Source organism: Anomaloglossus baeobatrachus, chromosome 3 (assembly GCF_048569485.1).
Source record: "Anomaloglossus baeobatrachus isolate aAnoBae1 chromosome 3, aAnoBae1.hap1, whole genome shotgun sequence".
In the NCBI taxonomy this organism is placed as follows: Eukaryota; Metazoa; Chordata; class Amphibia; order Anura; family Aromobatidae; genus Anomaloglossus; species Anomaloglossus baeobatrachus.
This window is the reverse complement of record NC_134355.1, coordinates 418,787,372-418,807,535: the sequence shown is the minus strand read 5'-3', so window position 1 is coordinate 418,807,535 and position 20,164 is coordinate 418,787,372. Positions and strand designations below refer to the sequence as shown.

General features: G+C 41.1%; 1 protein-coding gene across 2 annotated transcripts in view; it reads left to right on the top strand.

Moving 5' to 3' along the window:
• MYOM2 (myomesin 2) overlaps nt 1-20,164 on the top strand; it is a 252,158-nt gene that overhangs the window by 174,454 nt on the left and 57,540 nt on the right. For both annotated transcript variants that reach the window (XM_075340317.1, XM_075340316.1), the window contains 6 exons: nt 3,452-3,596; nt 3,784-3,843; nt 9,116-9,183; nt 10,862-10,975; nt 13,742-13,829; nt 17,537-17,575. In XM_075340317.1, coding sequence (XP_075196432.1) covers nt 3,452-3,596; nt 3,784-3,843; nt 9,116-9,183; nt 10,862-10,975; nt 13,742-13,829; nt 17,537-17,575 — 514 coding nt within the window. The remainder of the gene's footprint in view (nt 1-3,451; nt 3,597-3,783; nt 3,844-9,115; nt 9,184-10,861; nt 10,976-13,741; nt 13,830-17,536; nt 17,576-20,164) is intronic.

Genomic DNA, 20,164 nt, shown 5'->3' with positions numbered 1-20,164 from the left:
TCACAAGATATCGCTGCTGCGACGGGGACGGGGACAATCGCGCTCGACATCGCAGCATCGGCTTGCGATGTTGCAGCGTGCAAAGTACACCTAAGGCTATGTCCACATGTTGCCGACTTGGTTGCAGACATTTCTGCACCAAATCTGCATCTTTTGGGAGGAAAAATGTTGCGGCACAAATGTGATAAAAATGCACTGTGTGCACACAGCGTTAAGCTGTGTGCCCAAAATGAGTGTTAAGCCCCTTCACATGTCCGTGCAAAACACTAATGTTTGCACGGTCCATGGTGAAGATACGGATGTGTGTGTTCTACATGTGCTGTCCCTGTGCTATTTGTGTGAGATACGGATAACACACGGAAAGCAGGATCTGGTATACTTATCTGTCCCCGATGCTGCTAACTCCCACGCTGCTTTTACTTTCGGGTCCAAGGTCAGCATAGTTCATATGCATGAGCATAATGAGCAGGACCAAAAGCAACAGCAGAGGCAGAGACAGCAGTGCTGGAGACAGGTAAGTATAATTCTTTATTTTCATGTCACCTGTATCTTTTCCGGTATATGTCACACTGATGTCATACTGATCACATCAGTGTGCAGTCTGTGTGACCCCCGTGTTGCTCGCAGAAAATGGGCATGTTGCCTTGTAGAGCACACAGACACGCGTGTGTGCCACATGGACACACGGTGCATGTCAAAACACGGATGTGAGAGCAGACCCACTGATTTTAATGGGTCTAAATGTGTCTGTGTCTCCAGTACATGTGAAAACAGATGTCACACGTACCGGAGACACGGATGTGTTAAGGAGACCCTAGGTGAGTTTTTGATGCTGCGTATCCGCAACATGTCAGTTTCCCTTACTGGTAGATTGTGTAGATTTTCCTCATAGTCTTGTATTAGGGCTCATGCGCATGTAACTGCTGAATATTCTTCAGCAATTTGACAGCACATGTGCGTGTCAAATCGCTGCAGAAACACTGCATAATGAATGCAGTTTTTTTCTACAAAAAAGCCAATTTCATGCGCTATGGCTGCTGCCCCTACCATAGACAGAGTGGGAGCCGCATCCACAGCGCACGGAATAATTGACATGCTGCTTTTATAAACGCACGGATTTGGGTCAAAATTTTAGCACCCAAATCGCTGCGCTCATAAATGCATCGTGCGCACGTATCATGCATAATCTACATAGATTGTGCAGGGGATGCAGTACACATGCATTTACGCTGAGTGCAATACGCAGCGTAAATGCAAGTAATTACGCAACATGCGCATGAGCCCTTAGATGTGGAAAATCGGCAGGTAAAAAATGCACTTCCTCCATGGACATGCATCAAAAACATATGCAATCCGCACATGAAGTTTTGTCAAAGCCAAATACCAGGTCAGATTACAATGCTATACCAAGATACTAAAGTTAGTAAACTATTCGAGGCATGTCCATCTGCTAAGTTCACATAGTTTGCTGCAATCTGTGATGGAACATGGCAGCAAATGGTCAATATTTCTACAGGACCCCCACAGAAAAAAAATGAAGGATTATACTCTTTGGATTGGCTAATAATAAAGGGCAGACTCTTTCAGGCTAGATTTTCATGATGAGGTTTTGGTGAGATTTTGGCGCTGTATATTTTTCCTGCATCAAAAATGCAGTGTCTTACAGTTCCAGCAAAGTGGATGGGATTTGGATAAGGCTCTGTTCACACGCTGCATCTTTTTGTCAGTGCATCTTGAGCGCATCTTAAAATGCACAAAAATGCACTACTGCAAAAATGCAATGCATTTTACCGCGTTTTTGACACGTTTTTACTGCATTTGCCCAATGTATTTTTTAAGTCAAATTAAATTTATTGACTAGAGGGCTCAAAATGTGGTAAAAATGCAAAAAGAATTGACATGCTGCATCTTGTAAAACGCATCCAAGGGGCAGACACAAAAGATGGCCAGTGTGGACAGCAAAATAAAAATCTCATAGACTTTGCCGGGAGAAGGAAATGCATGCATTTAGGTGCATCTTTGTGATCTCAAAACTGCACCAAAAATGCAGCAGAAAATGCCCTGTGTGAACATTGCCTTAGAACACACTTGAAAAAGTTATACCTAGAGCATCCTGCGTTTGGCAAAATTCTAATCGATTAATTTTTAGTTAATTTTATTAATATACTTTTGTGTGGATAACATGTGTTTTTGATGTGTATCCATAGTGCAAATTAACTAAAAATATGTAGTTAGAATATCTGCACATAAAACTAAAGGCCGCTTTACACGCTACGATATATCTAATGATATGTCATCGGGGTCACGTTGTTAGTGACGCACATCCGGCCTCGTTTGACATATCTTAGCGTGTAACACAAATGAGCGACTGTGAACGAGCAAAAATACTCACCTTATCGTTGCTCGTTGACACGTCGCTCATTTTCAAAAAATCGAACATTCGTCTGTGCTCCGGTTGTTCATCGTTCCCGAGGCAGCACATGTCGCTCCGTGTGACACCCCGGGAATGATGAACTGCAGCTTACCTGCGGCCGCTGGCAATACGGAAGGAAGGAGGTGGGCGGGATGTTTACGCTTCTATTGGCCGGCTGCTGTGTGACGTCGCTGTGACGCTGAACGTCCCTCCCCCTTCAGGAAGAGGATGTTTGCAGCCCACAGCGAGGTCATTTGGGAGGTATGTACGTGTGACGGGGGTTACCGATTTTGTGCGACACAGGCAACAAATTGCCCGTATCGCACAAACGATGGGGGCGGGTGTGATCGCACATGCGAACGCACGATAAATTGATACGTGGAAAGCGGCCTTTAGTGTACCTACAAAAGAAATGACATGTTGCGGATGTCAATCACGCACCACAGCTCAGTTTGCAGAGGGTAAAAAAGAAGCACAGTGGGCAGGAGATTTCTATAAATCCCATCCACTTTGCTGGAACTGTAAAACGTTGCTTTTTTATGCAATTAAAATACGCAGCGTAGAAAGCTCACAATACCCTCATATGGGGCACACAGCCTGTTACTTGCTTTTTTTGCTGCTTTTTTTACTACAATGTTTTTTATGTGTCTTTCTCGTCTTCTTGACACTACGGTTTTTGCTGTTTTTTACCTCATTATTTGTAACCAAAACCAGGAATGGAACTATCAGAGGAAAAGTATAATAGAAACACGAGTGCCACTTCTGTATTTATCACCCAGTCCTGGATTTGGCTTACAAATACTAAGGTAAAAAACTCACCAAATATTCAATGTGTACATGTGGCTTATCATGGAAGAAGAAAAGCAGCACACCATAACTGTTTTGATAACTTTATTAGATCTACTTACAGCACCAGCATTCTCCCATATAATGTAAGATGATGGTAGTTTCGCACTATCATGCTCTTCATCTGGCGATATAACATGAAGACGCTACGACATGACAAGAAGCTGAATTCTAATGCTTTACCTTTCTCAGAGTCACCGTATTAAGTTTGACAGAGCTGCTGGCATTATTGAGATGGTAATGGACCGATTTACAGTAGAGAATGAGGGCACCTATACAGTACAGATTCATGATGGTAAAGCCAAGAACCAGTCCTCATTAGTTCTCATCGGAGACGGTAAGTTGCTGGCTTTTATATTAAGATAGTATTTTTAGTTTAATACAGTGATGTTATATAATGTTACATTTGTTCTTCAGAATCTAATATGAAGAATATTTACTGATTTTAATTGTTTACATTTTTTAGCATGGTAACTACTTTTTTTGTTACAAGACATCACATATATTTATTTATATATTTGCAGCATTTAAGGCACTTTTGGCTGAAGCTGAATTTCAGAGACAGGAATATATCAGAAAACAAGGTAAAGTATAATAAGTCCCCAAGTAATTTAGTTCACTATCTGAAAATGAAGCATTCAGTTGCATAAATGTACTCATATTGGATGAATGTGTGAGAAGCTCCCCAGTATGTTCTCCTTTACAGCATGATTGTTGATAGTGATACATGGTGGCATGCAAACGTTTGGGCACCCCTGGTCAGAATGACTGTTATTGTGATTCGTTAAACCAGTTGAAGATTAAATGATCTCCAAAAGGCATAGATAAATATTTCATGTTTCATTTGTATTTTAGGCAAAACAAAAATATTTTTTCATGTTTTACATTTACAAGGGAACCAACCACCAGGATTTTCCTATATAAACTAAAGCCAGTGCTATACTGGCGCTAGGATGCTGAATGCAAGCAAAGCTTTAGGTGTGAGATTGGATGTATAGTTTCTGACATATAGGCAAATATATAGGCAAATATAGGCAAATATAAAGTAAAGTTTGTGACATACACTGTTACTTGACTGATAGGTGCTGCAGAATATCTAATAGGTGGGTAGGGGTTTTCCTAGTTATTCCAGCCCTTATTTGCCTGCCTGTCCTTTTGCTGCCCCTGCAAAGGATCGAACTGCGAGGATCCGGGGGGGGTGATTACCCGTGGCTCGAGGGTCTCCGGACCTGGGGGCTAGGGGCCACACTCAAATGAAAAAGGGAGTATTTACAGGGGATTTGGTATAGTTTGTGATGCCACCCGTGGTGTATGGTAATTGGGAGTACCGCCGCTGCTGTTCGGAGTTCATGGGGTGATGGAGTGGGGCAGCTAGATGACGATACACTCCACGGGTAGGGGTAGGTCCCGGGACTCTGGATGGTGATGCAAGGATGCTGTGCAGGGGTCAATCAGGTACTCACTCAGCAATGAAACAGACGCTGACAAGAGGGTAAACTAAGTCTCTGACTGCCGTTGCCTCTTGAGGGGAGCTCGTCCGGGTCCCGTCCCCTGCAGCACTGCCTGGTAGTCTGTAACCTGCCTCCTGGCACAAAAGTTTAGATTGTCTGTTGTTGCCTGGTAGCTTGGAGCTTTCCGGGCTCCGCTCCTCACTATGGCTAAGTGAAGGAGCCTGCTCTCAGGAGCTCACGCTTGGGATTTCAGTGGGCCGTTTGCTAGAAAAGCCCTATCCCCCTCATTGCGCTAGTGCCCCCGATCTCAGAGCTGGGTGGTAACAGTCCATAAATGCCCTGTCCTCCGCAGGTTAATTGTCGGGTCGCCTGAAGCTTCTCCCCGACCTAGGGTCCGTGTACCCCAACTGCCTTTGGTCCCAGACCGGTGATAGGACCAGGCTGCTTACCGTCCTCCTTGATGGGTTCCAGACACCTAGTCTCAATCCCCTGCGACCGGGGGTCCGACTCTTCTAGGTCCAGACCACCGTTTGCGACCTAGTTTACTTCTCCCCTGGGAGCTCCAACTCCCAGCTTCCTCAGAGCTCCTCACAGCTTGAGGGCTACCACTGAACTGAACTTGACACCTCCCACCTCCCTGTCTGACCCCTAGGGTGGTGGACCTATTCCTGCTTAAGCAGCCCACTGGTGTGCCTGACAGGTGTGGTGCAAAGTTTATCTAGGATTTGTGAATGCTGGTGGAGGCAGTACTGCAGGATGGAGACCCAGAACCATGGGGGTTTGAGTCCTGCACGGGAAGGACAGATTGTGCAGAAAACTGTGACGACCCGAATAGTCCAGGGCGTCACATCCTTCCTCCCCATGTCCTTCCTTCCTCCCCCTGTAATAACAGAGACAGGGGGAGGAAGGACAGGCAGTCAGACAGGAGCGAGAATAACTAGCAAAACCCGACCCAACTATTAGATATTCTGTAGCACCTATCAATCAGGTAACCGTGTATTTCACAAAGTGTATTGACTGTATTTCAGAAACTTTACATCCGATCTCACAACTAAAGGCATGTTTAGAATCAGCATGATAGTGCCAGTATAGCACTGGCTTTAGTTTATATAGGAAAATCCTGGGGGTTGGTTCTCTTTAAGCAGCACCAGACTGTTTGTCTCCTGACTTTACAGTTAGTGTCAGAAAAAGGATTTAATAAATGTAGCTTTCAGCCCAAATGCAGTTTTTTCAATGTATTTACACCTAAAAAGAAGATAAATCTGTCTTACTGTGTTTGCAAAATTAATTCCAAAACAAAAGCAAATACCATTGTAAATCTGTATAAATATTAATGAATTTCTTTAGAGTTACATGGGTTAAGTTGTTATCTATATTATACCTGCTTTATAAAGGCGGGTTCATTAACATGGTACAATTGGCAGTAAATTCCAAAAAATTATTCTATAAATTTCTCATTCAATAATTGCAGAAATTCATCATTTAAAATGGAATTTGAACACACACCATTACACTTAACGGAAAGTGGAAAAGTAGTGTCTATTCATTCCTTTATGCAAATAGCTCTGATTAAAGTGTTTCCTACAATCTCATCATATCAAGCCTTAGAAAATTATTTTCATGCCGTTTTATAGGACATAATCATTCATACAGTTCACATATTTAATATAACACAGTTGATCATTTTAATGTGATGCTGTTACTGTGCAATACATTACTTTGCTAGTAGTGGAAAACATTATTCATGCAAATTGTTTGGAGATCTTTAGGTCGAAAAAAAAGGATCATTGCCAAGTCAATCCATATGTCTAATGGTGTCGGACATAGCATTGGTGCAACCTGTGTAGCCGAAATCTATCTGTACAGTATATGTAATACAAGAAGTTGATGTCAGAGACCCTATTGTTTTAGTTTTACTGTCACTAATAGTCACATAATGAAAGGTCAGGTCACAGCCTCTTTTGTGTGAGATTCCAGCAGGTGTTTCCATACACTATCATAAAATGGGAAGTTGGCCCTAGTAAGATTGAGAAAATAAAGGTATCACAGCATTGTTGTATTGTTTCATGCACAGCAGTGCTCCAGGACTTCCGGCTCTGCAGAGATCTACATCAAGTCCTATTCAATTGAACTAATATTATTTATTGTGCCCTTCAAGGGTTTTTCTGGTTTCATAACCCACTTTCCCGAATTGCAGTATTATTTTAAAACGACAAACCTCACTTTAACCGGGTCCAGAGCTGAGTCAGTGAGCTTGGTTACTCTGAGTGGCTCATGCGTCAACTGTGGAGGCGCTGCAGATTGTATTGTTTGCAGCGATGTCAATGTAACATCAGTGCTGCAGACAACAACAGATTCCAGAAGAGCTAGCAAACATTCAGCTCTGGACCTGGGGAGGTTGATTTTATTTTTAAAACCAACCACAGCCAAGGAAGAAGGTTTTTCTAAAACCCCTTTGATGCCAAGGCACTGTACATGTGAAAATAGGGTTTATAATACATAAAAATAAGTAAACAATACATAACAAAGTCCAAAAAAATATAACTAGCTAGGTAAGTGACTGACAGGTACAGTAGAAGAGAGGACCCGGGAAGACAATGCATGCAATATACAGGGGAGGTGGAAGGAGATAGTATGTGAGACTGGAAGATGCTGATAGGGCAGTATAGTGAGAGCAGAGTTATTGCAAATTGTAGGCTTTTTTGAAGAGGTGGGTTTTATTTTGGAAAGTTTCAAATGTGGAAGAAAGTCTGATTGGCCATGGCAATCAATTCCAGAGAACAGTTGAAACACTAAAGAAAACTTGGGAATAATTGGGTGAGAAGCACAAACGAGGAGAGCAGAGAAGGACATCTTGTGAGGATTGGAGATAATTTGTGGGCGGTATCTGGACATTAAGCCACAGATGGGGTTTAGTTAATACTTTACATTGAAATATTTAAGTATTGAGGAGCCACTTAAGGATTAGGCAGATGAGTAATGAAAGAAGAGTATTTGGCAGCAGAGTTGAGGATGGATTGAAGGGGCACAAGAGTGGAAGTTATAAGGCCGCAGATACGCCAGTTGCACCAGTTTAGGTGAGAGATAAATAAGACATACAACAATATTTTCATATTAAAAGCTTACTCAAGAGCAGATTATTTTTAAGATATAGGGGCAAGACTTAGTAAAGGCATGATTGTGTGGTTTGCAGGACAAGGAATAAGGCTAGACTGCAGTTTCCTTCAGGGATGGTGACCAGGGCATCATAGTGTAGGTAAAACCTGTGACAGGAGTGCAGCAGCACTGCACCAGCAATATGGTCACTTCAATTTCAGGTTTGGTGTTGGTTTGAGAAGTCGGACAACCACTAATTAAAAAGTGATAGCATTATGTTGAAGTGAAGTATAAAATACCTAAAATATATTACAAAGTTGCACTTAGAATAATGTCAACCACAAACATCCTCATGGAATTGAAATGTTCATACATCTTTGTGCATGACAGAAATGACTTTTCATTACATTTTTTAATGTATACTTAGCCGCCTCCAATTTTTGGGCAGGTTTTCTTTTTTTTCCCACCACTCTAAAGTTATGTCATGCACTAATTAAGGTGCAAATTTTCCCATGAACTCTTTGGGTATACACAACAGAACTTTTATGTGGTCACAACCATGTTGTGACTGACCAGTATCAGAGAAGAAAAAGCTAATGACCACAGAAAACATCTGTAGTATACGGCCAGTTAGTTGAAGGAAAAATGTGCATCTTTATTTCTGAGGGACATAGCTTTGGAATAGAGGGACACCAAAAAAAGAACTATTGTTCCAGAATCATAGGAGTATGCCCAATTCACGGAGGTACTCAGTTTAAAATAATAAAATCAAGTGAAAGGTTATTTTTTTAAAGCCAGAATACTTCTAATTTCTACACTGCAAAAACATACCAATAGGTTATTAGACTACTATGTAATGTGTCGTGCTGTGTATTTGAGAAAGGGAAACTAGATGGTAAGTCCCACCGGAAACACTAGCTGATGACAATATGTAGAGCACTATATAAGCACAGAGAGATAAAGTATATAATAGCTACATTCTTTTACATAAAACAGAAAAACTCATATAAAAGACCTAGGAATGTGAATACTTGGATTTACTAGAGAATGATTATTTCAATTTAATATTGTGTTAATGTCCTAGGAGAATAGTTATCTCAGTTATTCATTTGAAATCAAATCGCTTCCCATTATTAGGTGATGTTTCATAATACACGACTCTCACTCTTTATTTGTAGGACTCGGTAATCTCTATCTCTTCAGGATTACTCCCACAGCCCGTACCTCTTACTGTAGAACACAATAAATGCAAATTATTATGAGCATATATCAAAAATATTCACAGTAGATGTATTTGTGTAATCAACAGGTCCTCATTTCCTGGAATATTTGTACTGGGATGTCACAGAGGAATGTGAAGTATTACTTGCTTGCAAGGTATGTATCTATTAAATCATTGTCTACCAATGAAATTGTATAATATACTAAACATTATTTATATATAAAAGATACTTCGCAGTGCTTTACAGTTTAGTGGGTAAATATACTGATTTATTCAGATAGCAACTAGTTAAAGGGTTTGTCCACTCCATTTTTTACTAGTATAAATGAAACCAAGAGGAAAATCTCCTACCTGACCCCCACTGCTCCACTGCACCATCGCCGGTGTCCTCCGCTGGTCTCTTCTTCTTTTGGTGCCAGATGCCACAGTCAGTTAACGACCACTACCTGGCTACTACACTATTTCTCATTTCTAAGTTAAATATATTTTCCACCATTAAATTGAATAAAGTCATCATACTGAAACTATGGTATTTGTTTTGAGGCCAGAACACTAAATATGCAACTAAATTGTGCTGTGGGGTTTAGGATTGGTGGTTTTACCAGTTGGTGCAGTTATAAGAATATAGGCAGAATATGATGTTGTGACACACCAAGGCTTGACACAAAAGGAGTGATGCCTGAGAGTCACTTGTTACTGTGATGAGCTCAAAGTGACTCTGTGAGTAGAAACAGTGTACTGAAATTCACATGATAGCAGTTGAATGATGCTATTCTCTTGTGAAGGAGCCTAAATTTAAAGCATGACTATTAGGAATGATCTAATACCGCAAATATTTGGCTTCGCGAATATTTGCCGAATAGGTCGCCACTATTCGACTATTCGCAAATATTCGATGCGCAATGTAAGTCTATGGGAAGCCCGAATAACAACTATTTGGAACTATTCGGGCTTCCCATAAACTTACATTGCGCATCGAATATTCGCATAGCGGGAACCTATTCGTCGGATATTCATGAAGCCGAATATTTGAGGTATTCAACCATCTCTAATGACTATTATTTAAATTTTTTATTTCAAAAGTCAATAGTACACATGAAAATAGGCAACTTTCTAATATATCTTATCAGATTAACCTACTTCTTGCTCCTCCTGGACTGATTTTTAATTTTCAAAATTCTTGGGTAAAATCTGTCTTCAGTATATACAGATTTTTATATTACTGAGATAAGAGGGAGGGGCATATAGGAGGGAGGAGCTATATCCAGAGGGAGGAGCTAGAGGCAGAGGGAGAAGCTAGAAACAGAGGGAGGAGCTACAGGCAGAGGGAGGAACTAGAGACAGAGCTCTTCCTTCTGCCTCTCCTATCTGGATAGAATCTTATTAAAACCCTCTCAGTAATATAAAAATCTGTTCAGTGAAGACAGATTCTACCCAGGAATTGAGAATTTTGAGAATGAAAGATTAATCCAAGAGGGGCAAAAAGCAGATTTGTCTGATAAGAAATATTACTATATTACAAAATTGCTTTTTTCATGTGTACTTTTGATTTTTTAAATAAAATTAAAACAATGGTTTTGCTTTAACTCAGTTATCATCAGTGTACTCACAGATTAAATGAGATGGCTGCACAAAATATAGATTTAGTCATTTAACAAGCTCTGGTAAGTAACTAAGTTCATGATCCTCTTTTCCCTTAAAGATGCACCTGAAAATATTCTACTTATAACACATATTGTGAATGAATGAATGAATGAATCATTTAAAGTATAGTTGGAAATTAGTGTAATTCTACTTTTGAGAAATTCATTAATAATGCTATTGCTTTTACAGGTAGCAAACACTAAGAAGGAAACAGTATTTAAGTGGTTTAAAGCCGAGGTTCCAGTTGATGCTCTGGATGTCCCAGATCTGCAGCAAGGAGTGTGTGTATTCCGCATTCCAAAGGTACATACTTAGCTCATTAAATCCTGAGTAGGTTAACAATTAATAGGTTAATAATAATGATAATTTATTCATTTATATAGCGCTACTAATTCCATAGCGCTTTACATACATTGGGAACACTGTCACCATTGGGGCTCACAATCTAGAGTCCCTACCTGTATGTCTTTGGAGTGTGGGAGGAAACTGGAGAACCCGGAGGAAACCCACACAAACACAGGGAGAACATACAAACTCCTTGCAGATGGTGTGCTTGGTGGGAATTGAACCCAGGACCTCAGCGCTGCAAGACTGCAGTGCTAACCACTGAGCCACCATGCCACCCAAATCTGATGTTCTTACAAAAAGGGCATCCAGAGAAGCTGTCTTTGAATAGCCCGGATGTATGTGGTAGGGGTCGATCATGCGCACTGCTCTGTTCATTTTAATGAGAGTGCTGAAGACCTCCTCGGCGCTGCCCTCTGTAATGTCTGGCACTCCAATTATGAGTTCACTCACACTAGTGTTTAAAAATTTGGTGCAATTTTCATCCAGAAAAGGACTTTTTTCTCAGTTGTCATCCGTGTGCTGTCCCTATGCAATCTGGGTTTTTTTCTCAGCAACTATTAAGCTTTTATAGCACCATGTACAGTTTCTTATGTTACAGAATTGTAATGTATCTATAAAAAGCGGATGCCATACTAAGTGTCTGTATGGCATTTGATTTTTTTTTCTCACACTTAATGATATCGAAGTCAAATCGCAGCATGCCAAATACAGCTGAGAAAGAATACACAAATCAGCACTGCCTCATTGAATAAAATTGGTCTGAGTGCAATCCCTTCATTTCTCGGATTGCACTCATTGTATTTATGCGCTAGTTTGAGTGATCCCTAATAGTGAACAGTGTACATGATTCATTGCTGCTCAACTCACTAGGCACCAAAACCATCAGACCCTCAGCCATTGGAAATATATCCCCATCCTACGGTTAGGGGATCATTTCCAAACATTCAATACACCTTTAATACCAAGCTAATTCATTATAAAAACATAATTCATCAGTAAAATATGTTAGAAATATAACACCTGAGGATAACTATTTATGTAGCCCATAGGGTGTGGCAACTCCCACTAGCAAAACATGCAAAAGAAGGAGGAAATGTGGAAACAGGTTGCAAAAAAACAACAATTGTAAATGTATTATCATATCAGTGATGAAATGGACTGGATAAAAGACACCACAAGCCCTGGAGGCTTATCACGGCATAGTACAATGCATATTCCTTTAAATACATACAGCGCCTGTGATCTATACAAATAACATAGTATAATAAAGACACAATGTCATCAGACAATATATAAAAATGATCAGAGGAGCAAAGAAACAATCATAGAAAAGGACATACCTAAGTATGACAAAGTTCCTAGATGCAGTTAGAGTGCCAGCAGTGCAAAGGCATAGGAGTCCCACAAAGGTTTATGAGACTCCTTTCCCCTTTGTTGGACTCCTATCTCTTTGTACCTGTCTTGTATCAGTTTGTTAATTTTAATCCACCTATCTTCTTGTTGTTATGCCTTTTTGAATTGAATAAAATGGAAAAAAAAATTTTACACATTTGTGCAGCTACTGTTTCTATTTTTGGGTAAATTTGGTGTGGCTGCTAAATAACTCAACACTCTAAATAACTAAACCGATAGTAAAAAGTGAGTACAACCCTAAGTGAAAATGGCCAAATTGTGCCCAATTAACCATTTTCCCTCTCCAGTGTCATGTGATTCATTAGCCTTACAAGGTATCAGGTGTGAATGGGGAGCAGATGTGTTAAATTAAGTGTTTTCGCTCACACATCCTCTCATACTGGTCAATGGTAGTTCAACATGGCCCCTCACAGGCAAATAATTCTCTGAGGATCTGAAAAAAAGAATTGTTGCTCTACATAAAGATTTTCTAAGCTACAAGAAGATTTCCAACAGCCTGAAAGAGCATACAGTGATCAAACAAGATGGGATCCATTCAGAACAGGCCTTGCCATGGTTAATCAAAGAAGTTGAAGGCACGTTCTCAGCATTATATCCAGAAGTTGTCTTTTCAAAATAGACATATGAGTGCTGCCAGCATTGCTGCAGAGGTTAAAATTGTGTGGGGGGGGCCTGTCAGTGCTCAGATCATATGCCACACACTGCATCAAATTTGTCTGCATGGCTGTCATGCCAGAAGGAAATCTCTTCTTAAAATCATGCACAAGAGAGCCTCAAATACTTTGCTGAGGACAAGGAGACTAAAGAGATGGATTACTGGAACCATGACCTGTGGTCTGATGAGACCAAGAGAAACTTATTTGGTTCAGATGGTGTCAAGCATGTGTGGCAGCAGCCATGTGAGAACTACAAAGACAAGTGTGTCTTGCCTATAGTCAGGCATGGTGGTGGCAGTCATGGTTTGGGGCTGCATAAGTGCTCCCGTCTGTGGGGAGCTGAGGTGTGTACTCACTTTTGTGATATACTGTACCTAAAATCAGTAATTGAGCTTTATACCAGCATTACCAATTTTTTTTTTCTTTTTTAATCACCTGAAAAAAATTCACCTGGGCAATTGCTGTAAAATGATAAAGGAAAAAAATAGAAACAGTAAAGAAATTCAAATGCATTTTCATTGCAGTAAGCCACTGTAATACTCCTTGTCTTAAGATTTTCATGCTTTTGTTTGCCATCTTTCGATCATATTCATTTGTTTTTTTATTCAAATGTAAAAATATCTAAATATTCTATTATAATTTTTATATATAGCTGACTAAAAAAGATCAAGCTGAATATAAGGCTACGTTGAAAGATGATAGAGGCCAAGATGTATCTACTCTTGATCTCTCTGGGAAAGGTAAGCACACAGATTTTTCTTTACTGCAACATTCTTAGGATAAGAAAATAGCCTAGTGATGCTAAATAATCCTGACGGTAAAGGACAGAGATATACTACTTAATTCTACCATGTACAATGCTCACCTTGGTCTATAGACTGTACATTGATTATGGCTATATGCCCAAGCACACAAGGACACATCATTCTCCAAGGACATCATTTACTCTCTTATTCATTATATACAATGACACGGAAGTAAAATAAAAAATATTGGTAGTGGTTATTCAGCTGTATTATTCACACAATATACTAAGCGTATTTGTATTAGGGCCTTAATCATTTAGCATGTCTCTGATGGGCACTAATTTACTGGTGAAATGAGATTAAAGTTCGACATATGGATTAGGCTTGGACTAATGATGCATTATGATGCATGCACAGCTTCTGCGCTTGTGTAGTTATTGCAACACATCACAGTCCTATTCAATACTATTGAGCCACTCAATGTGCAGCTCGATGCAGCCGCAAGACAAATTATGGTCCTGCCTCAGTCCAGTAATCTGCTTTTACTGTGGACACAGCCATCGTGCCTACTGGAAGGCGGTGACAGCAAATTGACATGTACCACAGACCTTATTCTTGTCTGCCAGTGAGGTCAATTAGGAGATTTTATGAGGATGACTGAGGTTAAATAGGTCATTCTTGAATGGTTTGCTCTGGAAGGACAAAGTTGCCATTAATCATTGCATCACTATGGGTTTTTCCACTAATACGCCAGATGATCTGTTGACAGAAGCAAGAGAAGGTGACGACACATTAAATCTTTTATACCTCTCAATAAAATAATTTAAAACATGGTCACATTAAGTCCTCCAGAGAAAAAAAAATGAATTCTGCAGCAGCTTTCACTTGTAAAAGAAATGGTGTCCTGAGCTATGGTTTCATTAGGAATAAATAAATGGACCTTTTTTGCCCTGCCCTTTAGAGATGAGTAAACCTGAGGTTTGGTTTTTGAACTGAACACCAAATTTAAAAATCAAGGTTCATGATCAGATGCTGTACGTGCATACAAATCTCATGTGAGCAACGCTGTGCTCAGAAACGCTTGGTGCTCAGCCCTGTGAAAGCTGCTTGCAGTGTTTGAATGGCACACACTGGGGTTAACAAGAGGGTGATCACATATAGTGTGCAACAAAAAAAAAAAAGATTGCAAAAGCCCATCCACCCTCCCCTGGAAGTGATCTGCTTATGGCTGGCTGTATGTGGGCAGAGACTCAAACTGCCAATCAGTGACTTGATCTAGGGTTTGGGTCAAGGTCGAGCCTGTGGCTCATTTGCTGTCAGTGGATTGAGCCTCTAAATTTTCACTCCTCTTTACTACCCTTCTAATGTAAGGTAGAAGAAGATGAGTCCACGATCAGGAGTTATTAGCAGCTGTGGTTTATTTTAATGTTTGTGGTCTTTTCCTGATGAAGAAGCCAGCATAGGCTTTGAAACGCGTTGACATAAACCACAGCTGCTAATGATTGATTGTGGGCTCATCTTCATCTACTTTACATTAGAAGGGCAGGGCAATAAAGGTCCATTTATTTAGTCATCATTCTAATCTCCCTTGCTCTTGGACCTTCAGCAGCCCAACATTACATGAGCTTTTTTATGTCTACCAAAGGAGCATACCTATTATCTCTTTTTCCTATTCACCACCAGATAAGACCCTATGCACTCTTTTTCATTCCCCACCATATCCAATTGATGGATTTGAGAAAACAAAAAGGTTCACCGGGCACTACTAATCCTCCTAGTCGGTCACTATGCAAGGATCATCTCGAAACCACAGAATGTACGGGTGCACCATCCAAATGAACAGTCCATGTACTAAGATCCAATCAAGGATAGAAAAAGGCAGCAATCACCGTATCTTCTTTCATGGATTTTTATTTTTACATGTGGATCGGGTACAGCATAAAGGGAGGAGGTGAGGAGAGGCAAATGGGGTAGGATGACGGCTGACCGTTTCGCACAAAATGTACTTCGGCATGTCTACGAATGAATGGTGATTGCTGCCTTTTTCTATCCTTGATTGGATCCATTTATGGATTCATTATAGCTCTAATGATATAATCGAGCATAGTTGTTGCGTCCGGGTGGTGGATCCTCTGGGCCATGCCCCGGACACCTCCGGCGAGGCAGCTCAGAGCTACCCCAAGACTGGGATAATCCAGCAACCTCAAAGGGACCATTGACACGGTTGCCGGAGCACAGAGCGGACTAAGATCGAAGTCCTTTCCAGAAGCTGGAATGAGTGAGTCCCTGGGGACCTAGAGTTCCTGGTGCCAGGTTAGATGACGGTGCCCAGGTACCGGTGCCGGGTAGAGCCGTTAGACGAGAGCAGAGTCCAACCGGTAGAAAAGGCAGAGGTCACCGGTTGAAGCCGAGGTTAGGAGACAGGTTCAGACTGGAGAAGGTGGTGGAGTCTCAGCTGACAGTTCCCGTAGAACCACTCGGACAGGTTGTGATTAGGACCAGGTTTAACTTTGCAGGACAGTCCCCGTAGGACTTCTCGGACAGGTTGTGGACAGGACCAGGTTAGGCTTGGCAGGACTGGTTCTGTGGAAGACAAGGTTAGAAGGAGACACAGCAAGGAGGGACCTAGACTCCTAGCTACAGAACTCGTAGAACAGGCACCGCCCATATGTCAGGAAGCTCTTATATACTCTAATCCTGACTCCAGCAATATCCTGTTTCAAGGGCGCTGGCCCTTTAAGAGGAGGTCAATGACCTCTCACACGCCCTAATGCGCATGCACACCACCCGAGTACCGGAGGCCAGAGCAGGGAGCAGTGCCGAGGATGCAGGGGAGCAAGACAGGGTGTCCAGGGTCGCAGAGGTGCGCCGGGAACGGGAGACCGGGGGCCTGGAGGGAGCAGAGGAGGACGTATGGGTGGAGACAGGAGGCCCGGGGACCGGGGTGGTGAGTGACGGACGGCGTCGGGACACGTGGAGCATGACAATAGAGTATGGAAAGTGGTCATGTTCTTTCAGATCAGCTTTTTAATACTTTTCTTCTGCGTATAAACAATTTAGCCATACTAATAGTAATTTATATTTCTAAATCTCTGGGTCATTGACAACATAAAATAAAGGCAAAACAGTGCAAAAGTTATAAGAGAAAAGTGCACGTACCACATACATATTGATCGGTACACGTGCAGTATATATCACTGATGCATTTTCTTCAGGATTTTATTGAAAACTTGATGGCAGATCTCAGGAAACTTTAAAGGACTACGCATCATGTCACTTCCCATAAAAATATTCATTTATGTATTTCTATCTTAGTGTTCAATTTCCAGCTTAACTGTTTTTGCAGCACTGTAATAACCATTCAGTCTATGAAGAATTATCTTTTTGTTGACATTTACCTGACTAAACATTTTTCTTGAAACAACAATTAGGGTTTTGCTGTGTAAACAAAGTCTAATAAGAAATCTTGCACTTTTTTCTTGTGAATTCATTGAGGAAGATTAATGCATGACTTTTTTTGCATGTCACACTCATCACATGCTTGACTAAAACAGAAATGTTCTTTCTGTAGATATACAATATTTCTTACTTATGGTTATGGTTATTTTCATTTGTAGCCGATTCTGTATCTCATTGTAAAGATGGAATATATTATATTTGTTCTCACTTGTATGTGACGGAATGTTTTGCTTTATCACTAGTTTATGAAGATATTGTCCTAGGAATGAGCAAAGTCAGCGGTAAGTTTATCTTTACTTTATTCATTAGAAGACTTTCACAGTTTAAGAATAGAGTATACTTATAAAAACTTCTGGGAAGAATCTGTATTTCACCTGGTTTTTTTGGCCCATTTTGTGTCAATTTTTACTTTTTAGATATATTTTTTAAAGTTGTGCAGCATTTTTTGCAAATGTCTCATTATTATTCGGAGCTTGTTCAATATTGTGCAAATATTTTGAAATGTCACACAAAAACTTACAAACTAATTCCAGTGTGGGAGTGGTGTAAAAGTAGAGTAAAATTTTTAGACAGAAATATAACATCTTAAGATGTCAAATTTACCAAATCACATGGGACACAATAAATTTAGTGCCAATAAGTACAATACAGTCGCATGCAAAACTGACTGCAAAATTTCTCTTTAGAGCACAAAATAAGAAACACTGTGAAAATGTAGCGTGGCACGGGGCGATAGTCGTGGGTGAGGTGCTATTCTCTCGTTCTCCAGCAGGCAACATGAAAGATGGGGTGCTGGCTAGGTGCATTGACTAATGTCATGGAAGAAACATGTTCGTGCAGGCAGCGTGATGCCACTGGCTTTGGCTGGCCAGTACCAAATGTCAATCCCTTCAAGAAGAGAGACAACCAGTTCTCTAAAAACAACATAGTTTTACTTAGCCCTTTGCGGACAAATATGTAGACTAGATATTGGGGAACAAAATTTCTAGGACGTTTCATTGTCACAGAGTAAATTCAGACATTCTGTCTTTACTTCAAGCTCAGTTGTCCTGTCTCCACTGCTCTTGTACATTTCACCACTACCCAACATAGCATCACAAAACAGTTTCTGAAAGTCATTTTGTCTTCTCGTGGTTCCATGACTGATTCTCCTTGTAGAAGAGGGAGTTTGCCAAGGCTTCAAGCCCTCTGATGCCTAGGGAACTCCAACCCGGGGCACTCTTTTGTCTCCTGTTCTAGTCTGTCTTGGCCCCTTACCTTTAGAAGCTGTAAGCTACTCAGGGACTTTCTGCTCAATGTTGCTTCTCTGAAGCTTTCCAAATAGGTCACTCTATACTATGGTCAGTCATTTGAACTAACGCTATCCTTCAGCCTGGATCTCTCAGACTCTCCTTGTGTCCCGGTTTCTACTTCAGGGTCACCCTATCTATGTCCCAGTCTCCTCTCTCCCTCTCACCACAGGTCACCCACTGCATGTGGCCTTGGTGACCAATTAGACAATAGGTCTGTTTCTGTCTCTTGCTGTGCTCTATTTAATGTGCCACAAGAAACCTTCACCTACACTGCACCCTAGTCACTCCCACCATGGGTCAATACCAACTATCAACTTCCTCTGACCCTCCTTTCAGCTTAGCACATAAAACACTGGTGCTCATTATTCATTACATAATAGTTCACATGGCAGACTACTTCCACAATGACGCAAGACATAATTCACATTACAACAACGTGATTGGTGTCTTTTAGGGGGGAACGTGACCACAAGTCCACCTCCTTACAAAAACATAATGACATTTTCTAAGAGATATTAGGCTCCTTTTACAGTGCATTTACATTACTACCTGACACAAAACTCACATGTTTCTATTTAACAGATGTCCATTAACAGCGTTGACAACTTGACTTTTTTCGGGACAGCTTATTAAAAAATCACAGACAGAACATATTTTTTATGGACACATAGGAAAATGACAATAAATCATTAAGATTACAAGGGATATATGTCTACAGCCAATACTTCTGATATGAAAAATCAGTTGCATTCACTCTAAACTGTAAAATAATGATAATGCAGTCAAGATAATCTTAACATTTTTTTACAGACAGGGCAAAAAGGTGCCTTATTTTTACAGACTATCCAGGAATTTCTGTACGGTTGGTAACAAAGCGTCTGAATGGCATCAATTACACATAGACTTCCATAGTACTGAGTGGTGTATGGATGGTATACTTTTTTTAGTCCGGATGCACAAACTGCTGCATTATATAATACAGTGATAAAGGGAGACGCCCAACAAGGCCAATTCTACGTGCACATGTGGTGCCCCTGAGTACTGCACCCATGCTGGGACAGTACTTCCAGGTAATCCTAAGGGCCAGAACGAGGTGTGTACGCACAGACACATAGCAACCAGTTCTCCCACACCATTAGATGGGACCCTTGGGCAGTCTCCAGAGGGGTCTGGCCTTCAATTCTTGTCAAGGGGTGTAGTGGAGGGGCTGGGAGCTAAAGTGCAGAGGTTGTCAGGAAAAGAGTGCAGCGAGCCAGTCTGGTAGTGGTGTGCGGCGGTCGCTAGGGGATACGCGCGCGGCCACTAGTCAGACCCTGCGCGGTGTAGTGACAGTTGGCAGGGGGAGAATGGTCATCTGGTAGTCAGAGTAAAGAGGTGCTCTTGATGACTAGGCACGTATGGGGACAGGTCCCTAGAGCAGACTCCAGTTTAACTGCCTGCTAAAGCTGCTGATGAGGGGAACTACAAGTACCTCACCAACCACATAGAGTCCGAGCCTCAGCAGCAACACAGGGACCCATAAGGAGACAGAGCTTGAAGCCATCTCAACTGGTTCACGCTGCCGGCAAACGGGCCAAA